General features: G+C 56.8%; 1 protein-coding gene across 1 annotated transcript; it reads left to right on the forward strand.

The window, feature by feature from the left end:
- The first annotated feature begins 1,928 nt into the window (after window positions 1-1,928).
- Window positions 1,929-11,009, forward strand: SYT2 (synaptotagmin 2). The gene is made up of 8 exons (XM_069459551.1): window positions 1,929-2,106; window positions 3,364-3,530; window positions 4,973-5,092; window positions 5,482-5,649; window positions 5,943-6,110; window positions 7,493-7,610; window positions 8,573-8,706; window positions 10,803-11,009. The coding sequence occupies exons 1-8, from the start codon at window positions 1,929-1,931 to the stop codon at window positions 11,007-11,009; spliced, it is 1,260 nt and encodes a 419-aa protein (XP_069315652.1).
- The last annotated feature ends 5,798 nt before the right edge of the window (window positions 11,010-16,807 follow it).

A 16,807-nucleotide genomic window follows, 5' to 3' on the forward strand; every position in this document is an offset into this window, starting at 1 on the left:
AAATTGCTCTTAAGTAAAACTGATGCTGCAGGGAGATGTGCTGTTTAGTCTTTGACTTAGAGCACCTCTGGGTGCACGGGGCCAAGTTCACTGGGGGAAACGCAGCCGGCAAACACTGCCTGGCTGCCGAGGTGTGCTTGGCACAGAGGGAGCTGCTGCCAACAGTGTCTGCCCTCATGGGACTTTGAGTTAGAGCAAGTGTGCAGCCCCCTTTGAGAGGCAGAAATAGCTTAGTAGAAAGGACAGGATTGGGGAGGACAGAGTTTGGAAGCTCATAAGAACATTGCCTTAAATGAAAACCAAAATTGGCTGGGCGTTGTTGGTCACACCTGTAGTCCCAGCTACTGGAGGCTGAGGCAGAAGGATCGCTTGAGCCCAGGAGTTTGAGGTTGCTATGAGCTGGGCTAACGCCACGGCACTGTAGCCCAGGCAACAGAGCGAGACTCTGTCTCAAAAAAAAAAAAAGGGGGGGGGGGCAAAATTTATGCTCATCATAATAAAATTATTACTAGCAAAAAGTTGAACCTGTCTAAATGTCTAACAGTGGAATGGTTAAACAAATCACTGTACCACAATGTAATGGGATATTATTAGCTATTTAATGATAAAGGAAAATTTTAGTGAGAAAGAAACAGACTTATGATAAATTTTTATGTTTAAAAAAAAAAAAAAGGCAGAGTAGGCTGGGCAAGATGGCTCACACTTGTAATCCTAGCACTCTGGGAGCCTGAGGTGGGAGGATCGCTTGAGGCCAGGAGTTCTAGCCCAGCCTAGGCAATAGGGAAACCCCATCTCTACAAAAAATAAAAACATGAGTCGGGCGTGGTGACGCACACCTGTAGTCCCAGCAACCTGGGAGGCTGCAGTGAGCTATGATGACGCTACAGCACTCTAGCTCAGGCAACAGAGTGAGACCCTGTCTCAAAATAAAAATGTTTTTTTTTTTTTTTTAAAGGCAGAATACCAAATTATATATAGTATGGTCTCAACATGTAAAACACTATCAGAAAAAAATACCAGCATAGAATGCCCTGCATGCGAGTTATCTCCGGGTGATAGAATCTTGGGGGATTTCTCTCTTTTTCCTCTCTCTTGAAATTTTCTACAAAAAGCCTGGATTGCTTTTACTGTGAATAAATACGACTTGTTTGATGCAGGAAGGCCAATGTGCAGCTGTATGTAGGGGCAGGGCTGGAGATGGACCCAGAGTGGGGCCGAAGATTAGGCTGCAGCCCTGGGAAGGAAGAGGCTAGAGATGGGATGTGGGCGGCGCCCTCCTAGAGGAGAGGTCGAAACAAACCCGAGGGAGCCCTGAGGGAGCCAGCGAAGAAAGAGGAGGGCCGAGGAGGAGGAGAGAGCAGTGGAGGGCGGGGGACTGGAGCAGGAAGGATGAGAGTGAGAGTGTACGGAGACAGGCGGCAGTCTAGGCTGAGCGATGTTGAGGAGGAGAGGGGTGGAAGGAGGAGTCCACAGGGTAGAACCTCGCCTCCTTCCCAGAGTTGTGAGGCTAGATTTAAATGAGATATATGAAAGCAGTTAGGTATACAGGCTTTGGAGTCAGGCACACCGGTTCAAACCTGTTTCAGAACACGCAACCACGTGACCGTGGGAAACGTGCCCAACCTCTCTGAACCTCTGTTTCCTCATCTGTTAAATGGGAACAATAAAAACCAGTAGGTTCCTGTTTGAATCAAACGGATAATGCATGGAAAGTACTTGGCACAGTGCCTGATGCATATGTTTACTACCTTAATGATGGCTATTATTGTTTTACCACATGGTTAACACTATGCAAAATGCCTTTGAAACTAAAGGGACTATTATTAATAGTCTTTGGCTTTTGGAAGAGCTTTCCGAGGGACGTGGGCCTCTGGAATGTTCACACTGCCCTCCTCCTCCTCTCATCCCCAGCTGTCCCCTCTGCCACCATGAGGAACATCTTTAAAAGGAACCAGGAGCCCATTGTGGCTCCAGCCACCACCACTGCCACGATGCCAGTCGGGCCTGTTGACAACTCCACCGAGAGTGGGGGTGCCGGGGAGAGCCAGGAGGACATGGTGGCCAAGCTGAAGGAGAAGTTCTTCAACGAGATCAACAAGATCCCCCGTGAGTGTCCCTGGTGGCCGAGGGGGTGGGGCAAGGCCGGAGTCTGGGAAGGGACTTGCGAGCAGGGCTGGGTGGAGGAAGTGGGGGGTACACTGGGGTGTGATTGGGCTCTTTCCTAATGCTGGGATTTAAGGCTGGAGTTTGGGGAGCCCCCCCCGGGAGTGGGGGAGGGGGAAGCATGGCCTGCTATTAATGTAGGGAACAAGGGGGTTTATGTGCTCCAACTTCCCAGGGGAATAAAAGTTCTTATAACCTAAAGAACTGTCAAAAGTTGAAACCAAGAGAAGATGAAAACTTACAAAATAGAAATCACCATTCAAGTTTTCCAGTAATACTTTGTAATTAATTTACCTTGGAAGCTAGAAAGTAAAAACCCTTCCTGCTTCCTGAATTCCTGGCCAAGGCTGTACAGGAGACAGAGAGGCAGTGTAAGGGGGTGCAGACGCCCTGGTGGGAGAAGGTGCTTCAGAACCACGGAGAGCAGCCAGGGCCCCGCCCCAGGCACTGGAGTTACGCAATCCCAGCCGAGACTAAACCGTGAGGACCGCGGCCTTCCTGCCTGTGGGTCAGCCCTCTCAAGACTAGGCACACGGTGGGGCCAAGATGCTCGTCCTACACTTGGGTCTGCTGAGGGTCCCCGTGCTCTGCAGTATGAGCCAGTTCTCCATGGAGCAAACTAGTCACAGCTCAGTAGAACCAAACGGACGTTCTTCCGTGTGTACACTGATTGCCCTCTCAGTTGATTAACAGCAGGCTGTGCCCACAAGGGTAGCAGGCTAAACAGAAAAAAAGGCAAGGCATTAATGAAAAGGCATGCAAAGCATATGCAACTGACAAGCAAGTCGCTTGCAGGTGTGTGGTTTAAAAAATGTGGAGGCCGGGCGTGGTGGCTCACGCGGGTCATCCCAGCATTTTGGGAAGCCACGGCGGGAGGATCTCTTGAGGCTAGTTTTGAGACTAGCCTAGGCAACAAAGCGAGATGCTGTCTCTATCAAAGTGCAAAAATTAGGCAGGCATGGTGGCAGTGCCTGTAGTCCCAGCTACTCGGGAGGCTGAGCCTGGGAGTTTGAGGTTACAGTGAGCTCTGCTCGGGCCACTGCACTCCAGCCTGGGGGAGAGACTGAGACCCTCTCTCTAAAAATAAAATACGTGGAGCAGGGGCATGGGGAGGGTCTCAGTCCTGACCCATGTTTGCCAGTGCCATGGGGCCAGAACTGGGCATGGCCCTGCTGACTCGGGGTCTTCTCTGTGCGGCAGTCCCGCCCTGGGCACTGATCGCCATCGCTGTGGTCGCCGGCCTCCTGCTCCTCACCTGCTGCTTCTGCATCTGCAAGAAGTGCTGCTGCAAGAAGAAGAAGAACAAGAAGGAGAAGGGCAAAGGCATGAAGAATGCCATGAACATGAAGGACATGAAGGGGGGCCAGGTAGGCCAGAGTGGGGGGCTGCAGGGGCCCAGCCCAGGCTTCCCTGGTGCTCACAGGGGGAGCAAAGGCCTCTGGCTTCCACAGCCGGACCGGCTCCCTCTTTAAAACTCTGCAAGGGCTGTCTTGGTTACGTCTCAAGTAACAACTTCATGGACTCACGGGCCAGTGGGAAGGGGGAACTGATTGCTGGGTTAGCATGAACTCATCCTTGGAAAGGCAGAGCGAGAGGAGAATACAGTGAACCCCAGCGAGGCTGCTGGCACAAAATGTTGGAAACAGCCCCCTGCTCCCACTGCCACCACCGGGAAGAGACCACCGGGTCACCCTGTGTTTTCCTGCCAGAGACACTGCAGGACAATATCCCACTGGAGGCAGCTAACTGGGCGTGGGCTGGGGGACCGAGGCAGGGCCAGTGGAGTCCATCACTGATCATATCATAATTTCATCTGTTTTCCTGTCTTTGGTGTTGGTTAGACTAGAAAGATCCTTTGATATATTAATACCAGAGCTTCTCCTTTGATGTTTGCAGAGGCCCCTGTGTGCTTCACTTTCCCCATGTTTGGGAGTGACTGGGAGAACTCTCTAGCTCAAGGAGTCACTGTGGAGGGTGGAAGGAAGGGTCTGATCTCAAGAAGTCGGCTAGGGATCAAGACGCCCCTGAGACCGGGCGCAGTGGCTCACGCCTGTAATCCCAGCACGCTGGGAGGCCGAGGTGGGAGGATGGCTTGAGCCCAGGGGTTGCTGTGAGCTGGGCTGACACCACGGCACTGTAGCCTGGGTCACAGAGCGAGACTCCGTCTCAAAAACAAAACAAAATGCCTTTGCGTGCTTGTGCATGTGTGTACATGGGCCCAAGAGGACCTGCAGAGAGAGAGAGAGTGTGTGTGTGTGTGTGTGTGTGAGCGTGTGTTGGGAGGGGTTCCAAGAATGACCTGGGTGTCACACAGCGTGGTCTCACCAAGCGGCTATGGCTTCAGGGGCTGGTCTGGGCCAGGATTTTCTCTTACGCCATTTTCTTCTCTCTCCACCCCCGCGCGCGGACTCACTTCGCTCCTGCCTGCGTGGGCCGCCCTCTGGTACGTGTCACCGAGGACGGGGGCCTGAGCTGGGGAGAGCACGGGGGACAGGGCTTACAAGGGGAGCAGTCCCCCACCCCGGGCTCACGACACTGCAGCCATTTGGCGAGGTGCCTCCCAGGGAGGAGAGAGGCCCGCGGGGGCCAGAGCTGTGTCTTCCAAACATGGGGTTGGCGTTTGGGGGCTGCTGGGGGTCCGGAGGGTGTGGAGGAGCAGAGTCCCCTGGGCTGGGCCACGTTCCCTTCCCCCCACGCCCAGCTCTGACTCGGGGCTGCCACAGAGAGGCTGGCGCCCGTCGCCCTGAGCCGCGCCAGGCTGCTCCGTTGTCCCCTTTAGCTCGCGCCTCCTCTCCCGCAGCTCCCGCAGGATGACGACGACGCGGAGACAGGCCTGACGGAGGGCGAAGGCGAAGGAGAGGAGGAGAAGGAGCCGGAGAACCTGGGCAAACTGCAGTTCTCCCTGGACTATGATTTCCAGGCCAATCAGGTGTGCGGGGCAGGGCTGCGGAAAGGGCGGGACATTGGTGGAAGGTGCTAGAAACAGCCCTCCAGGGAGGGGTGGGCACCGCTCCTCTCTATGGCGCGGGCAGGCTGGACGCTGCAGGGCACAGAGCCTGGACATTGGCCCTGGCTTGGCCACCAGCCTGCTCTGGGGAAGGTTCCAGCTTGATTATACTGTTAACCTGCCCACTAATCTTGGGCAAATCCGTTGCCCTTTCACCTCAGCTTCCCCGGATGTCATTCCAGACTCCCTGGGATGGAGATGGAAACCAGCGTCCTCTCCAGCACCAGCCTGTCCCCAGCCCCAGCTGCCACCCTGGGGAGGGGTCGGTGGGAGCCCTCCCGAGACTGAGGCCCCCCTCTCTCTCTCCACAGCTCACCGTGGGCGTTCTGCAGGCTGCTGACCTGCCGGCCCTGGACATGGGGGGCACTTCAGACCCTTATGTCAAAGTCTTCCTCCTTCCCGACAAGAAGAAGAAATACGAGACCAAAGTCCATCGGAAGACACTGAACCCTGCCTTCAATGAAACCTTCACCTTCAAGGTGAGGCGGGGGAAGGGCGACTCCAGCTCCCTCCCGATCCACGTTCTCCCCTGACTTCTGCAGCCCTTCCCTTGGTCCCTAGCTTGGCTCCGTCTGCCACAGTGGCAGGCTGGGCTGCGGGCCTGTGCCGAAGGGACCCCTCCCACCCTACCCCTGCACTCTGCTCCCCCAGACTTACTGGGAGCCCCGCGGGCTGGCTGGAATGGAGACCCAGGCCCGGGGACCTGCCCACAGCGTCCCCTGCAGGTGTACGGGCCGCACTGGCCCCTTCTGATTCTGCTTGTGCCCCGCAGGTGCCGTACCAGGAGCTGGGGGGCAAAACTCTGGTGATGGCCATCTACGACTTTGACCGCTTCTCCAAACACGACATCATCGGGGAGGTGAAGGTGCCCATGAACACTGTGGACCTCGGCCAGCCCATCGAGGAGTGGAGGGACCTGCAAGGTGGCGAGAAGGAGGAGGTGAGAGCGGAGAGCAGCCGGGCCACGCAGGGAGATGACCGTAGCTGCCTGCCTGGGCTCCCACCCTTTGGCGTGACTGAAAGAGGGCGGGCTTTGCAGCCAGGCGACCTGGGTCAGGCCCCCGCTCCACACTGCCAGGCTGTGTGACCCTGGCCAAGTTGCTTCAGCTCTTTGGCCCCGGGTCTTTCCTTTAGTCTCTTTAGAGATGAGGATGACCGATCTACACAAAGCGCCCAGCGCGGTGTCTGGTACTGGGCGGGTACTCAGATAGATGAGAGCTCCATTATTATCCTTGCTCCTAAGGTTCTGCTATCACCTGTGGCCAGTGATTCATGACTGTGTGCCTCAGTTTACCCACAAGGAAAGCTCATGTTTGTTCTAAAGGACACTCAGCATGGGGGGCTTGTCCTCTCAGCCACTGTGATAACATTCGTTGACTCACCAAATATTTATTGAGGAACTGCTGTAGTCCAGAAACTCCACTCTCCCCACTCCTCCTCCCAGTATCAGTCACTGTCCCGGCTGGCCCCGGCTGTCACCCAGCACAGTGCTGGGCAGTGACGGAGGGATGAGTATAGAGAGCCTTAGGACATCCTTTCGTGCCCTGGGGCTCAGTGTGTCTGGGAGGAAGGCCCGCACACCTGAACCAGGACGTGTGTGGTGTGGTCCGTCTTGGCCAGGTGGCCCTGACTCTGCAGTGTGGAGCGGGCGGAGACCTCAGGCTCGGGGGCCCACGGTCCTCACCCTGCTCGCAATGCTAAATTGTGTGACTTTGAGCAAAGCTCTGTGAACCCCAGTCTCTCAATGGTCACGAAGAATCCTTGCCTTGTCTCCACGAAAGAGTTGCAGCCACAGTAGCAAGAGCAAAGAGCTGCACAAATGGCTCCACGGGCGGAATGACCCGCAGGGAGAGACCTCAGTGGGCGGGAGGGATGGGGGGGGCGGGGGGGAGGCTCCCCAGATACTCGCTCTCCCGGGGCCCTTGGAAGTGAGCGCATGGCTGCCACACCCGCTCCTCACGCCCTTTCCCGCCTTACCGGGCCTGGGGTGGGAGCCCTGACACAGCCCCGTCTGCCCACCTCCGCCCAGGCATCACTCCTGTCCGGCCACCGTGGCCCGTTCTCTGCCCACTCACCTGTCGGCATCCTCTGCCCATGGCCCCCGCACTGCCGGGTGGTCACTCTAGGGGGCTTTGTTGAGCTGCAGCAGGAGGCCCTGAGGTTGGACTCAGAAATGCCACCTCGGCCATCACAGATGTGGGGACTGGTGACTGAGGGAGGGGGGACAAACCGCTGCCTTGCTAGTCTCGGCAAGATGGGAGTCACCACGCAAGAGGCAGCGGGAGGGCTGAGAGGACCCGAGTCCTGCTTTCCCCCCGACAGCCGGAGAAGCTGGGCGACATCTGCACCTCCCTGCGCTACGTGCCCACGGCCGGGAAGCTCACTGTCTGCATCCTGGAGGCCAAGAACCTCAAGAAGATGGACGTGGGTGGCCTTTCAGGTATCTGCAGAACTTCTGGCTGCCATTGGGTGGCACCAGCGAGCCAGTCACCACCCAGAGCCCCGGGAGTTTGCACGCTCCGTGACCCAGACGTCTTACAGAGCAGGGGAGCCCTGGCTTTCCAGCCCCCGCTTTCCCCCAGGGTCCCCTGGCTCCAGTCAGAGCTGCCTTCCTGGTGCTCTCTGGCCGTGCCCCGTGGGCCATGGAGAAGAGGATTAGAGAAACGTCATTCCCCGGATAAGTTAGTAATTTATTATTAATACTTCTCCCAGGGAAGTGCCCTGCCCCAAAGTGTGCCACCGCAATCGGGGACAGTTTTCCAGGAGAGGCTTTAGGGTTGGCTGGCTCTGCCCTGGAAAGGGTCTCGGGGGTGGGGCAATGCTCCGAGTGCCACATTTCCGTGATGGCGAATGGGGCTGGCCCAGGCGCAGGGTCCTCTGCCTCTGCTGTGCCCTCCCAGAGAGTCAGCCCTGGGCACCGGCTCTAACCAGCGCGTCTCTGTGCCAGCCCTGGCTCTGTCACTGACCCGCTGTGTGACCTTGGGCGGGTCGTTTCCCTTCTTTGGCCTCAGTTTCTCGTCTGCAAGTTGAGGAGGATTGGATTAGGTCAGGACCGTGACACAGCAGACGTATGTCCTGCGTCCGGACTCCCCGGCCCCTGTCTAGCCAGGGTCACCGGTGGGCCCCCACGCTCTTTCTCACAAGGCCTATTTAGACTCGGAAGTTGCCCAACACGGTGCTCCAGGAAGCCACGGCCAGCCGATCAGAGGTAGTGCTGGGGATGAGGCCGCTGTGCCACGCTTGCACCGGGTGGTTTTCTGTGTCCTTTGGGCTTCCTGTCCTCTGACCTGGTCTCAGCAGGGTGGGGCCCGTCTCGACCGATGCTCGGGGCGGGCCCTGGTGCGTTCGGCGGGAGCGCGAGGGCTAAGGGGACCTCCCTGGGGTTGGATTTTCCCTCTGCAGACCCCTACGTGAAGATCCACCTGATGCAGAACGGCAAGAGGCTCAAGAAGAAGAAGACGACAGTGAAGAAGAAGACCCTGAACCCGTACTTCAACGAGTCATTCAGCTTCGAGATCCCCTTCGAGCAGATCCAGGTGCTCGCGCCCTCGGGGTCTGGCACGGAGTGGGGGCGGGGAAGGCTCTAGGTCTAATGGTGCCTGGGTGGGGCCTCCCTGCCAGGGCAGCCTTCCAGACGACTCCTTTTCCGAGGAGATGAACAGGAAGTAATTCAAAAAAACTTCTACAAATCATTCCTTTAGGACTTTGGGGAACATGGTAGTGTGCGTGGGCATGGGGGGGGGAAGGTAGCACAGGTCCAGCGAGGTTGGGAGCTGGCTGAGGGGCTGGGAGTGGCCGCCTCCCCGTCCCCGGCCGCATCCTGCCTTGGCCGTCCCGGGCCCCACTCCTGCTGCCCCCTAGGTCTCTGCCATCCACATCTCTGATGCCCTTCCTCTCCCCTCTTCCCTCCATCCTTCTAGCCTTTTCTGTTCTTCCCTCCCTTCCTCCCTCCTTTCCCATCAGCAAGTGCTGTAAATGCAGGGGACGAGGTCTGTTTTCCACCACTTCTGGGTGTGGTGGGATCTGGACTTGGAGGGACAGGGACCCACCCACCCACGTGGGCAGGAAGCCGGATGCAGCCAGAGGCTTGCAGAGTGGTGGGTTCTCTGGAGTCTTGGTCTCTCCTCTTTCACAGTGAGCTGATCCCTCCTCTTCTCCACCCACCCCCAGGAAGGCTGGGGGGCAAGAGTGCAAGGGAATCTTCAGAGTTGGTACTGTCATCTGTGGAGATGGCATTTACGGAATTCCTCAGAGGAAGGACGGGCAGCTCAGCAATATTAGTCCAAAGGGAGTTCTCGTTATGGAGAGCTTAAGGCAGACAGAAAGTTACTGGCCCAGGCGTCTCACATTGAACATGCCTGAACCCAACATGATGGTCTCTTCCTACCCTCTCCCAGCCAAGCGAGCTTCGCCTAAATTCTGTTTTCAGTGAGCGGCCTCACCATCTACCCAGCGGCCCAGCTCAGAACCTGGCCCTGGCCTTAGCCCCTCACCCCAACTTTCTCCTTTCTCCAACACACTTTGCTGAGCATTTGCTAGGGGCCAGGGAAGTGAGTGAGTAGAAGACGCAGCCCTTGCTGTCAAGGACCTGGCAGCGGAGGACACCAGGCAACAGGCCATTAAAGCACAGTGACATGGCAGCTTCAGTGTGCACACAGCAGAGGACTGTGAGCAAGTCCGGTGGGGCTTCCTCGGGAGAGCTTTGTCCTGAAGGATGATCTGGGCTCACAGGGGAGAAAGGCATTGGCTGTCCCCGCAAAAAGCCAGCGATCGCCAGGTCTTCTTGATTCTCTCCCCTGACTACCTCCATTCTGGCCTTGACTCATATCCCACTGCCGCTGCCTTGCTTCAGGGATTCAGTATCCCCCTCCCAGACCCCCCAGCAACCCCAAGCAGGTCTCCTCCCTGCCATCAGCTCACCCCTCCTCCAGCGAGTCTTCCACCTCAGTGCCGGGGTTCTCCCTAAAATACCCGCGCCACTGCTCTTAGAGGTCTTCAGGGGTCCCCACGACACCTGAAGGATGGGCACAAACTCCTCAGCTGACTCCTACCGGCCCCGCAACTTCATTTCCCACCTCACTTCTCTCTCTGTACCCCAGTGACCCTGAACTTCCAATGTTTCTAAGATGCCAAATACACTCTCTTCCCAGGCTAAGCCTCTTCCCTCTATCCCTCTCAGAGAAATCCTCAGGTGTCCTGTCCCGGTCACCTCTCCGTGAAGCCTTTCCTGGCTGACCTGAGCAGAACTGTCCTCCCCTCTGAGTTTGTGTAGTACCCTGTGCCTTCCTCTGTGGCATAACCTTTAGCACTCTGTGTTGTCAAGGTTTTATTGTCTGCTGATCTCCATCAGGGGTGACATTCATCTTTTCATTCATCCTCCCACACAAGCGTTGAACACAGTGCCTAGAGCACATGCGTGCTCAATAAATGGTGGTTGAAACAGGTTGCTTCCAAAACGTGTGACCTCTGCCCCCAGGTAAGTTCAGTCTTTCTTGGAGCCACAGATGGACGCAAGGAGCCCTGGGAGGCCTTCCTTCCCAGTCACTTGGACACTGGGCTGATGGAGGGGGAAAAAGTGGGTCATGGGATCCAGCGTCTTTGCCAACTCTCCCCTCCTTTGCTTTTCTTGCAGAAAGTCCAGGTAGTGGTCACCGTGCTGGACTATGACAAGCTGGGCAAGAACGAAGCCATCGGCAAGATCTTTGTGGGCAGCAACGCCACGGGCACAGAGCTGCGGCACTGGTCCGACATGCTGGCTAACCCCCGGAGGCCCATCGCCCAGTGGCACTCGCTCAAGCCCGAGGAGGAGGTGGACGCACTTCTGGGCAAGAACAAGTAGACAGCAGCGCTGGGACCCCGCGCCCTTCACGGACACTGACGAGATCCAGAGCTATCAATACCTCAGTTATGCGACCCTAGAGGTTTTTTTCATTTGTTTGTGGTTAGGTCCTTGTTTCTCCTTTCTCTTTTTAAAGACCAACTTCCCTTTGATGGCTGTGTGAGGAGAGTCCCCTAGGAGATGCAAGAGGAGCCTGGCTCTGCTCGTGGTCCCAGGAGCTGCCCTTGCTGCATGCCCCTTACTCTTTCAAAGCTTCACTTCAGCCTCATCCTGAGAGGCCCTCTACTGGCAGAAAGTTGCAGCACTTCCTGTTTTTCCAGCGTTCTGGACCAACAAAATGGCAGCACATCCTGTTTCCTGACAGGGAAGGCAACGCAGTGGCCAATGATCTGTGTGTGTGTGTGTGTGTGTGTGTGTATGTATGTATGTGTTTGAGCATCTCTCTTCATTCCTGGAAAGAGCCTTAGACAGTGACGTTGTGTGGGAAAAGAAGGCTCTTCGGGAGCCCTGAAATGAAGAAAGTGCACGAAGTGGGAGACCTTCTGTCAGCTTGTGGAGAAGTCCCACTATCCTGGGCAGATGCCAGAAGCTCCCACACTGCTTGTGGGTGGCTACTTGGGAGGCACAAGATGTGGAGATGGGATGTGTCCAGAACCAGGACCAAACCCCTGATGCCATCATGGACTTCCTCCTGTCCATCACGGTTTCTCCAGAAGTATGGTTTCTGGGACATACGTGGAAATGAACTATATTCACCAGACTGGTCAGACTCTAACAGGGACTGTCAGTCCCAGGTTCTCATTCTCGTTGACGATGAACATGACACTACGAAGAGACAGAAGTCCCATTACCCAGAAAGACCAAAAGTAAACTCCTGGATCTTCACCCCATCCAGTGGGAGCACAGACGCTTTCTCCCTGTCCAGAACACACGCAGTGCAGTTCATTTACATTCATTCCCCATTGTGCTTTTGCTTCTGTTTCTCTTTTAAGTGGAGCAACCCTCAGTGAAGACACGTTATCTGTACAGAGCCAGAGAACTTTAAAAGGAAGGTTTAAGTGTTCTCAGTTCCCCTGAGGTCCAGGTAAGAGGGGTGGTAAGAAGGGGAGGATGGGGGACAGGTGGCAGAGCTTTCCTGGGATAGAAGGGAGCACTAGGATTCCCCCCAGCTCCCACTCCCTGGACCCTCTGCCCTCCATGCTGGAGAGCTTTTGCGTGGCTGGAGTGGCCTACGGAGGCCTGTGGGGGGCCCCGTCCTACCATTCAGTAGGGAGGCCTCCCTCTATGAATGCTGGGAAACGAAGGCCCTCCGTTCCACATGGGTGGTGGAGATCTGCCAGCGTTTCTACCCCATGCTCCGTTGTGTCCCATTCCCCGTTTACCTTTTGTCCCCAGCATCGATAAAAGCCATATATATGTTAGTCAGGTTTGCACTGAGTCGTCTTCTAAATCTTCAGCCTGGATAAGAGAGTCAGGTCCCCATGGAGCTGGAGGCCAGCCCTCCCTGCCTCCCTTCCTTGGGCTCTTCCTTTCCATCCGTGCGGCCCTCAGACCCTTGCCATTTCTTCCCCTCAGAAAACTCATGGCTTCCCCGGGATCCTGGGGCTCTCTCCTCCCTAGCACAAATGGCAGCACTTCCTGTCCTGCTCCATCTGGGCCACGTCAGCTTCCTGTAGGCACCTGGGACAGACGGACGGTGTTGGAGAGAATCAGGCTTGGAGGACCCACCATGAAGGTGCAGAGTGTCTTTTTATTTTCTCTTCAAAAAGGGAAGGAGTTTTTGTTTTTTGGTTGAAGTAGGGAGTGAAGGAACAGCTCTGGCAGAAGCAGAGTGGGAAGTCGGGCTCAGCCCGTCTCTCAGAGACCCTTCTCTGTCTTGCTGGTGGTACGTGGGAAGTTATGTTTTTACTGGACTCTGTGTATATGTGCGTGTGTGGACGTGTAGACGCGTGTACTTAATGACAGGGAAGGTAGGACTCCGATGAGGATTCTGAGCTGTGGTCCTTGGGACCAGAGTTGTAGTCACAGTAGAGAGTTGGAGGACAGGAGGGTGCCTTCAGAATCTGGGTGGCCACAGAGTAGGATTTCGGAAGTCGCTGGACTGTTCTCCCCTCCCCAGAGCTGTGGGATTTTGGTGCTTTCTCAGGGTCTCTTCCCACACTCGCTTTCCTCTCCCAGGTCCTGCAGCCCCCGTTCATGGGCAACTGTCAGTCTCTCCCCTCTACCTTCCTTCTCTGGCCCTCTCCCAATCTATCTTCTACCACCAGGACATGCTTCTCTGCCCATGAACCTCATGCAGCCCTTCCAGGGCCCAAGATTTGCCACGTCCCCGACGTGGAAGGGAAGGAAATGGCAGGTGCCCTGGTGGTTTGGATGTCCATGTGGCTGGTGGAAGGGGCTGGATTTTATTACTCTGAGCCCATCTCTAGCGAGCAGCCTTGAAGGGGGCACCAGGTTGCTGAGCGACTTTGAGTCTTGGCATGAGTGTGGAGCCAGTGTGGGTGTGGGGGGCAGTTCCGTCCCAGGCCGGCTGGTCCTGACGAGCCACGCTGGCAGATGGCATCTGTCTGGGTCCAGGGGCTAGGCTCGCTTATGCTTGTCAGTTTTCTACACCAACGGCTGATGTCGCCCAAACCACAGAGCTTCATTCTCTCGCTGCCGTTCAGGTTCATTTCTGGGGATGTGAGTGTGCTGGGACGCAGGCACGCAGTAGGGTAGGGTTAGGGTGTCTGGCTAGTGAGGGGGTCTGGGTGCCTGTGGGGCTGAGTGTTTTCATCCCCAAGTCTCTTCCAGAGAGAGGAAAGGATTATAGAGGTGAGTTTTCACAGAGGGGCTGAGACCATGAAAACCCAACCCCAATTCCTCCCAGAAACGGGTGCGGCATGGAAGCTCCGTTTCTTCTTCCTCCCTGAACAATCACTCCAGAAGGGAAACTCTCTCAGAACTGACGGGCAGTTTTGGACTTTGGAAACTGAGGCAGGGGGGAGGCTGGGTAAAAAGTACCTGGGCAGCCCCAGACAGCGAGCAGGTGCTGGGCAGGAAGAAGTGACTTTCCTGGAGTCCCTCAGCTGGAGGACGGGACAGCAGGGATCCGGCCACCGTGTCAGATCCTGATCTTTTTTCTTCCCAGGAAACTATACTGTAGCTTATCTCTGCAGAACCGGTTTGGGATGATGAGTGAGAAGAGGGTCGCAGCAGTGCTCCTGTGGGTAAACCCAGCTGCCCTACAAGCCTGCCTCCACACAGCAGGGTGGGGTGGGTGGTAGCACAGAGGTGGACAAACCTCCCTTGGGGTCTGGGAGTGAGAGATCCCCTGTTCCTTCAATGTCCTAGACTAATTCTTGAGGCATTATCCAGAGAGCCTGTCCCTGGGGGGTGTCCGTCCCCTTCAGAGAAAGGAAGAAATGGAGCCAGGAACAGTCCTTGTATATCCTCTTCCCCGCCCCCTCCCTCTGCTCCCCTTCCCCTTTGTCACCTAAGGCTGGTTGGGGCCCTTTCACAGAGCCTGGGGTGGTGGTGGGCAGGGAGGAGCCCCAGGATGTGGTTGCCAGTGACACTGGAATTTCAGACAACCAAGAAATAATTTTTAAGTATGTCCAGGCAATATTTGGGACATCCCACACTAAAAAGTGATTTGTTGATCTGAAATTCCCCTGAAACTGGCCATCCTGTGTCACGTCTGCCCTGTAACCACTTCTTCCCTCCCCCCTCGGTCCCAGGGGGCCACAGGCTGGCCACCAAGGATTGGACTTAACCTGTTTTTCGAACTGCACTATTGAGAAGGGGACACTGTGACTTGAAGACACATGAATATACTTTATTTTTTAAGCAACAACAAAGCAGGAACCTTCCAAAGCCATTGGAGCCTCATCTGCCCCCTCCACGCGCGGTTAGTTATGTAAGATATTTATCTGTAAACATAAGAGCAGAAGCTTGTTTAACCGAGATGCATGTCTATACCTTCTGTAAATAGGCGCATGGCAACGCTGAGCGGCCCTCGGTCCCCCAACCCCAACCCGCTCTACAGAACTGGGTGCGGCTGCTCGTTTGATTTGATGTTGTGTAAAGTCTTTGTCGCCCAGCTCCCCCCTGCCTCCCCCGTCAGGAATCCCCCCTCGGGAGCCTGCAGCGGGCCGGAGCTGGTCCCAGCCCTGGCAGTGGCCCTGAAGGCTCGCTGCGGCACAGGGCTGCGGCGCCCACCCTCAGGCCGGGCACAGCATCCCTCCTGGTGTCTGGCGTCCCAGCAGCTTCCGTGTCCTCCATACGTGCGTGGTGTGCTCTTCCCCCCCACTGAACTAACTGAAAAGCCATAAGGGGGCTTCCTGCTGGGGACTGCCCTGGGCTCCTCCCAGGAGCCCCCCCGTCCCCCCGCCGGCTCCCCGCAGACCACTTGTGAAGGGCTCACCTGCTGTCACCTTCTGCTCCCTCACCCTGTGTCATGGGGGGGTCCAGGGCTTCCGGCGGGGCCCAGCCCGAGCTGGCTCCCTCAGCTCTGTCTCCGCCATGGGGGGGCTCCAGAGTTTGGGTGCCCTTCCCGGGGAGGCAGCCCGGATTTTCAGGAGCAGCCAGGGAGCAGCTCAGCCTGTGGCCAGGTTCCCCTTTGGCACCCGGGGTTGACAGAACCAGCCCTGCATACTCACCACTGTGGCATCAGGGTCTGGTGGCTGGGGATGGAGGCGGCCCCCTGGGAGAAGCCCGAGAAGGCAGCGAGCTACGCTCTTGCTCACGCGCCTCCTGCAGTCCGGCAGCAAGCGCCCCAGCCAGGGCTCCCTGGGAGCGCCGGGCAGGTCCAGTTTGAGGGAGGCTCAGAGGAGACACGTGGGCAGAGCAGGTACGTGCCAAGCGCCCTGACCCTCAGAGCAGGCCCAGCCAGCTGTGCCAAGCAGCAGCGAGGTGGGCAGGTCATCGTGTTGAACTGAGGGGGATAGGTGGCCCCAGGCCTGGCCACTGTCACGAGCAGGAGTGAAGAGGGAGGGGACTGGTGTGGGGTACGAGGCCAGTGATGGCGAGGAGGTGGGCTCTGCCCCCACACACCAGGGCTTGTGAGCACGCAGAAGTCCCAGGGCTTTGGGCTGAGGACACGAAAGAGTGGGGGAAGTGGAGAGGACCATTCCAGTGCAGGCTGGGAGCACGTGCTGGGATGAGCGGAGGGACAACCGGTCCTGCTCTCTCTGGGGCCCTCCACTCCTCCCGCACAGACGGGAAGTGAGGCACAAGCTGACAGCAGAGTCTGCCTGGCAGGGAGCAGGGTGTGGGGCCCCCAGGAGTCCCTCCGTCCCACCCGTCTCAGCAATCGGGACGTTAGAGGGCCCTTTTCAAAGATGGCTGACCCTTCTGTCCTGATTCCGGCCCATCTAAGGACTTGATTTGCTGCTTCTGAAAACGCTGGGGCAGAGCCCGGCCGCCCCAGCAGGAGCCCTGCCTTCGTCTCCAGGGGAAGGACACACGTGGAGCCCTCGCCTCCCTCCCCGCTGCTTGGCACGGCTCTCCACCCACCTTCTGTGGACTCTGTTGTTCCTGTCCGATCTCTTGTCAAAATTGTTATTTTGTAATGAGCTGCGTCTCCTTATTAAAGAAATGAGCTGAAAGAAACCTGGGGGTGGGGGGTGTCTCCAGTTATTTCTGCTGGGCTGGGGTGGCGGGGGAGGGTGGCGAGACAGCCCTGAGGCTCTGCTCTCGGGCCCAGAATCTCCCTTCAAGGAGGCAGCAACAGGGGCTGCCCCACTGCAAAGAATGTCAAATGTCTTTGCCTTCTGAAGCAAAGATGTTAGGGACTCAGGAGGGGGCTTCAGAATTTT

This window comes from Eulemur rufifrons, chromosome 27 (genome assembly GCF_041146395.1).
Source record: "Eulemur rufifrons isolate Redbay chromosome 27, OSU_ERuf_1, whole genome shotgun sequence".
Lineage (NCBI taxonomy): Eukaryota > Metazoa > Chordata > Mammalia > Primates > Lemuridae > Eulemur > Eulemur rufifrons.

Bases quoted from the DNA above. Each gene is read 5' to 3' on its own strand.
- SYT2 (XM_069459551.1), top strand. From the start codon at position 1,929: ATGAGGAACATCTTTAAAAGGAACCAGGAGCCCATTGTGGCTCCAGCC. The intron at 3,531-4,972 runs GTAGGCCAGAGT...CAGCTCCCGCAG, and splicing joins AGGACATGAAGGGGGGCCAG to GATGACGACGACGCGGAGAC. The intron at 5,650-5,942 runs GTGAGGCGGGGG...TGTGCCCCGCAG, and splicing joins ATGAAACCTTCACCTTCAAG to GTGCCGTACCAGGAGCTGGG.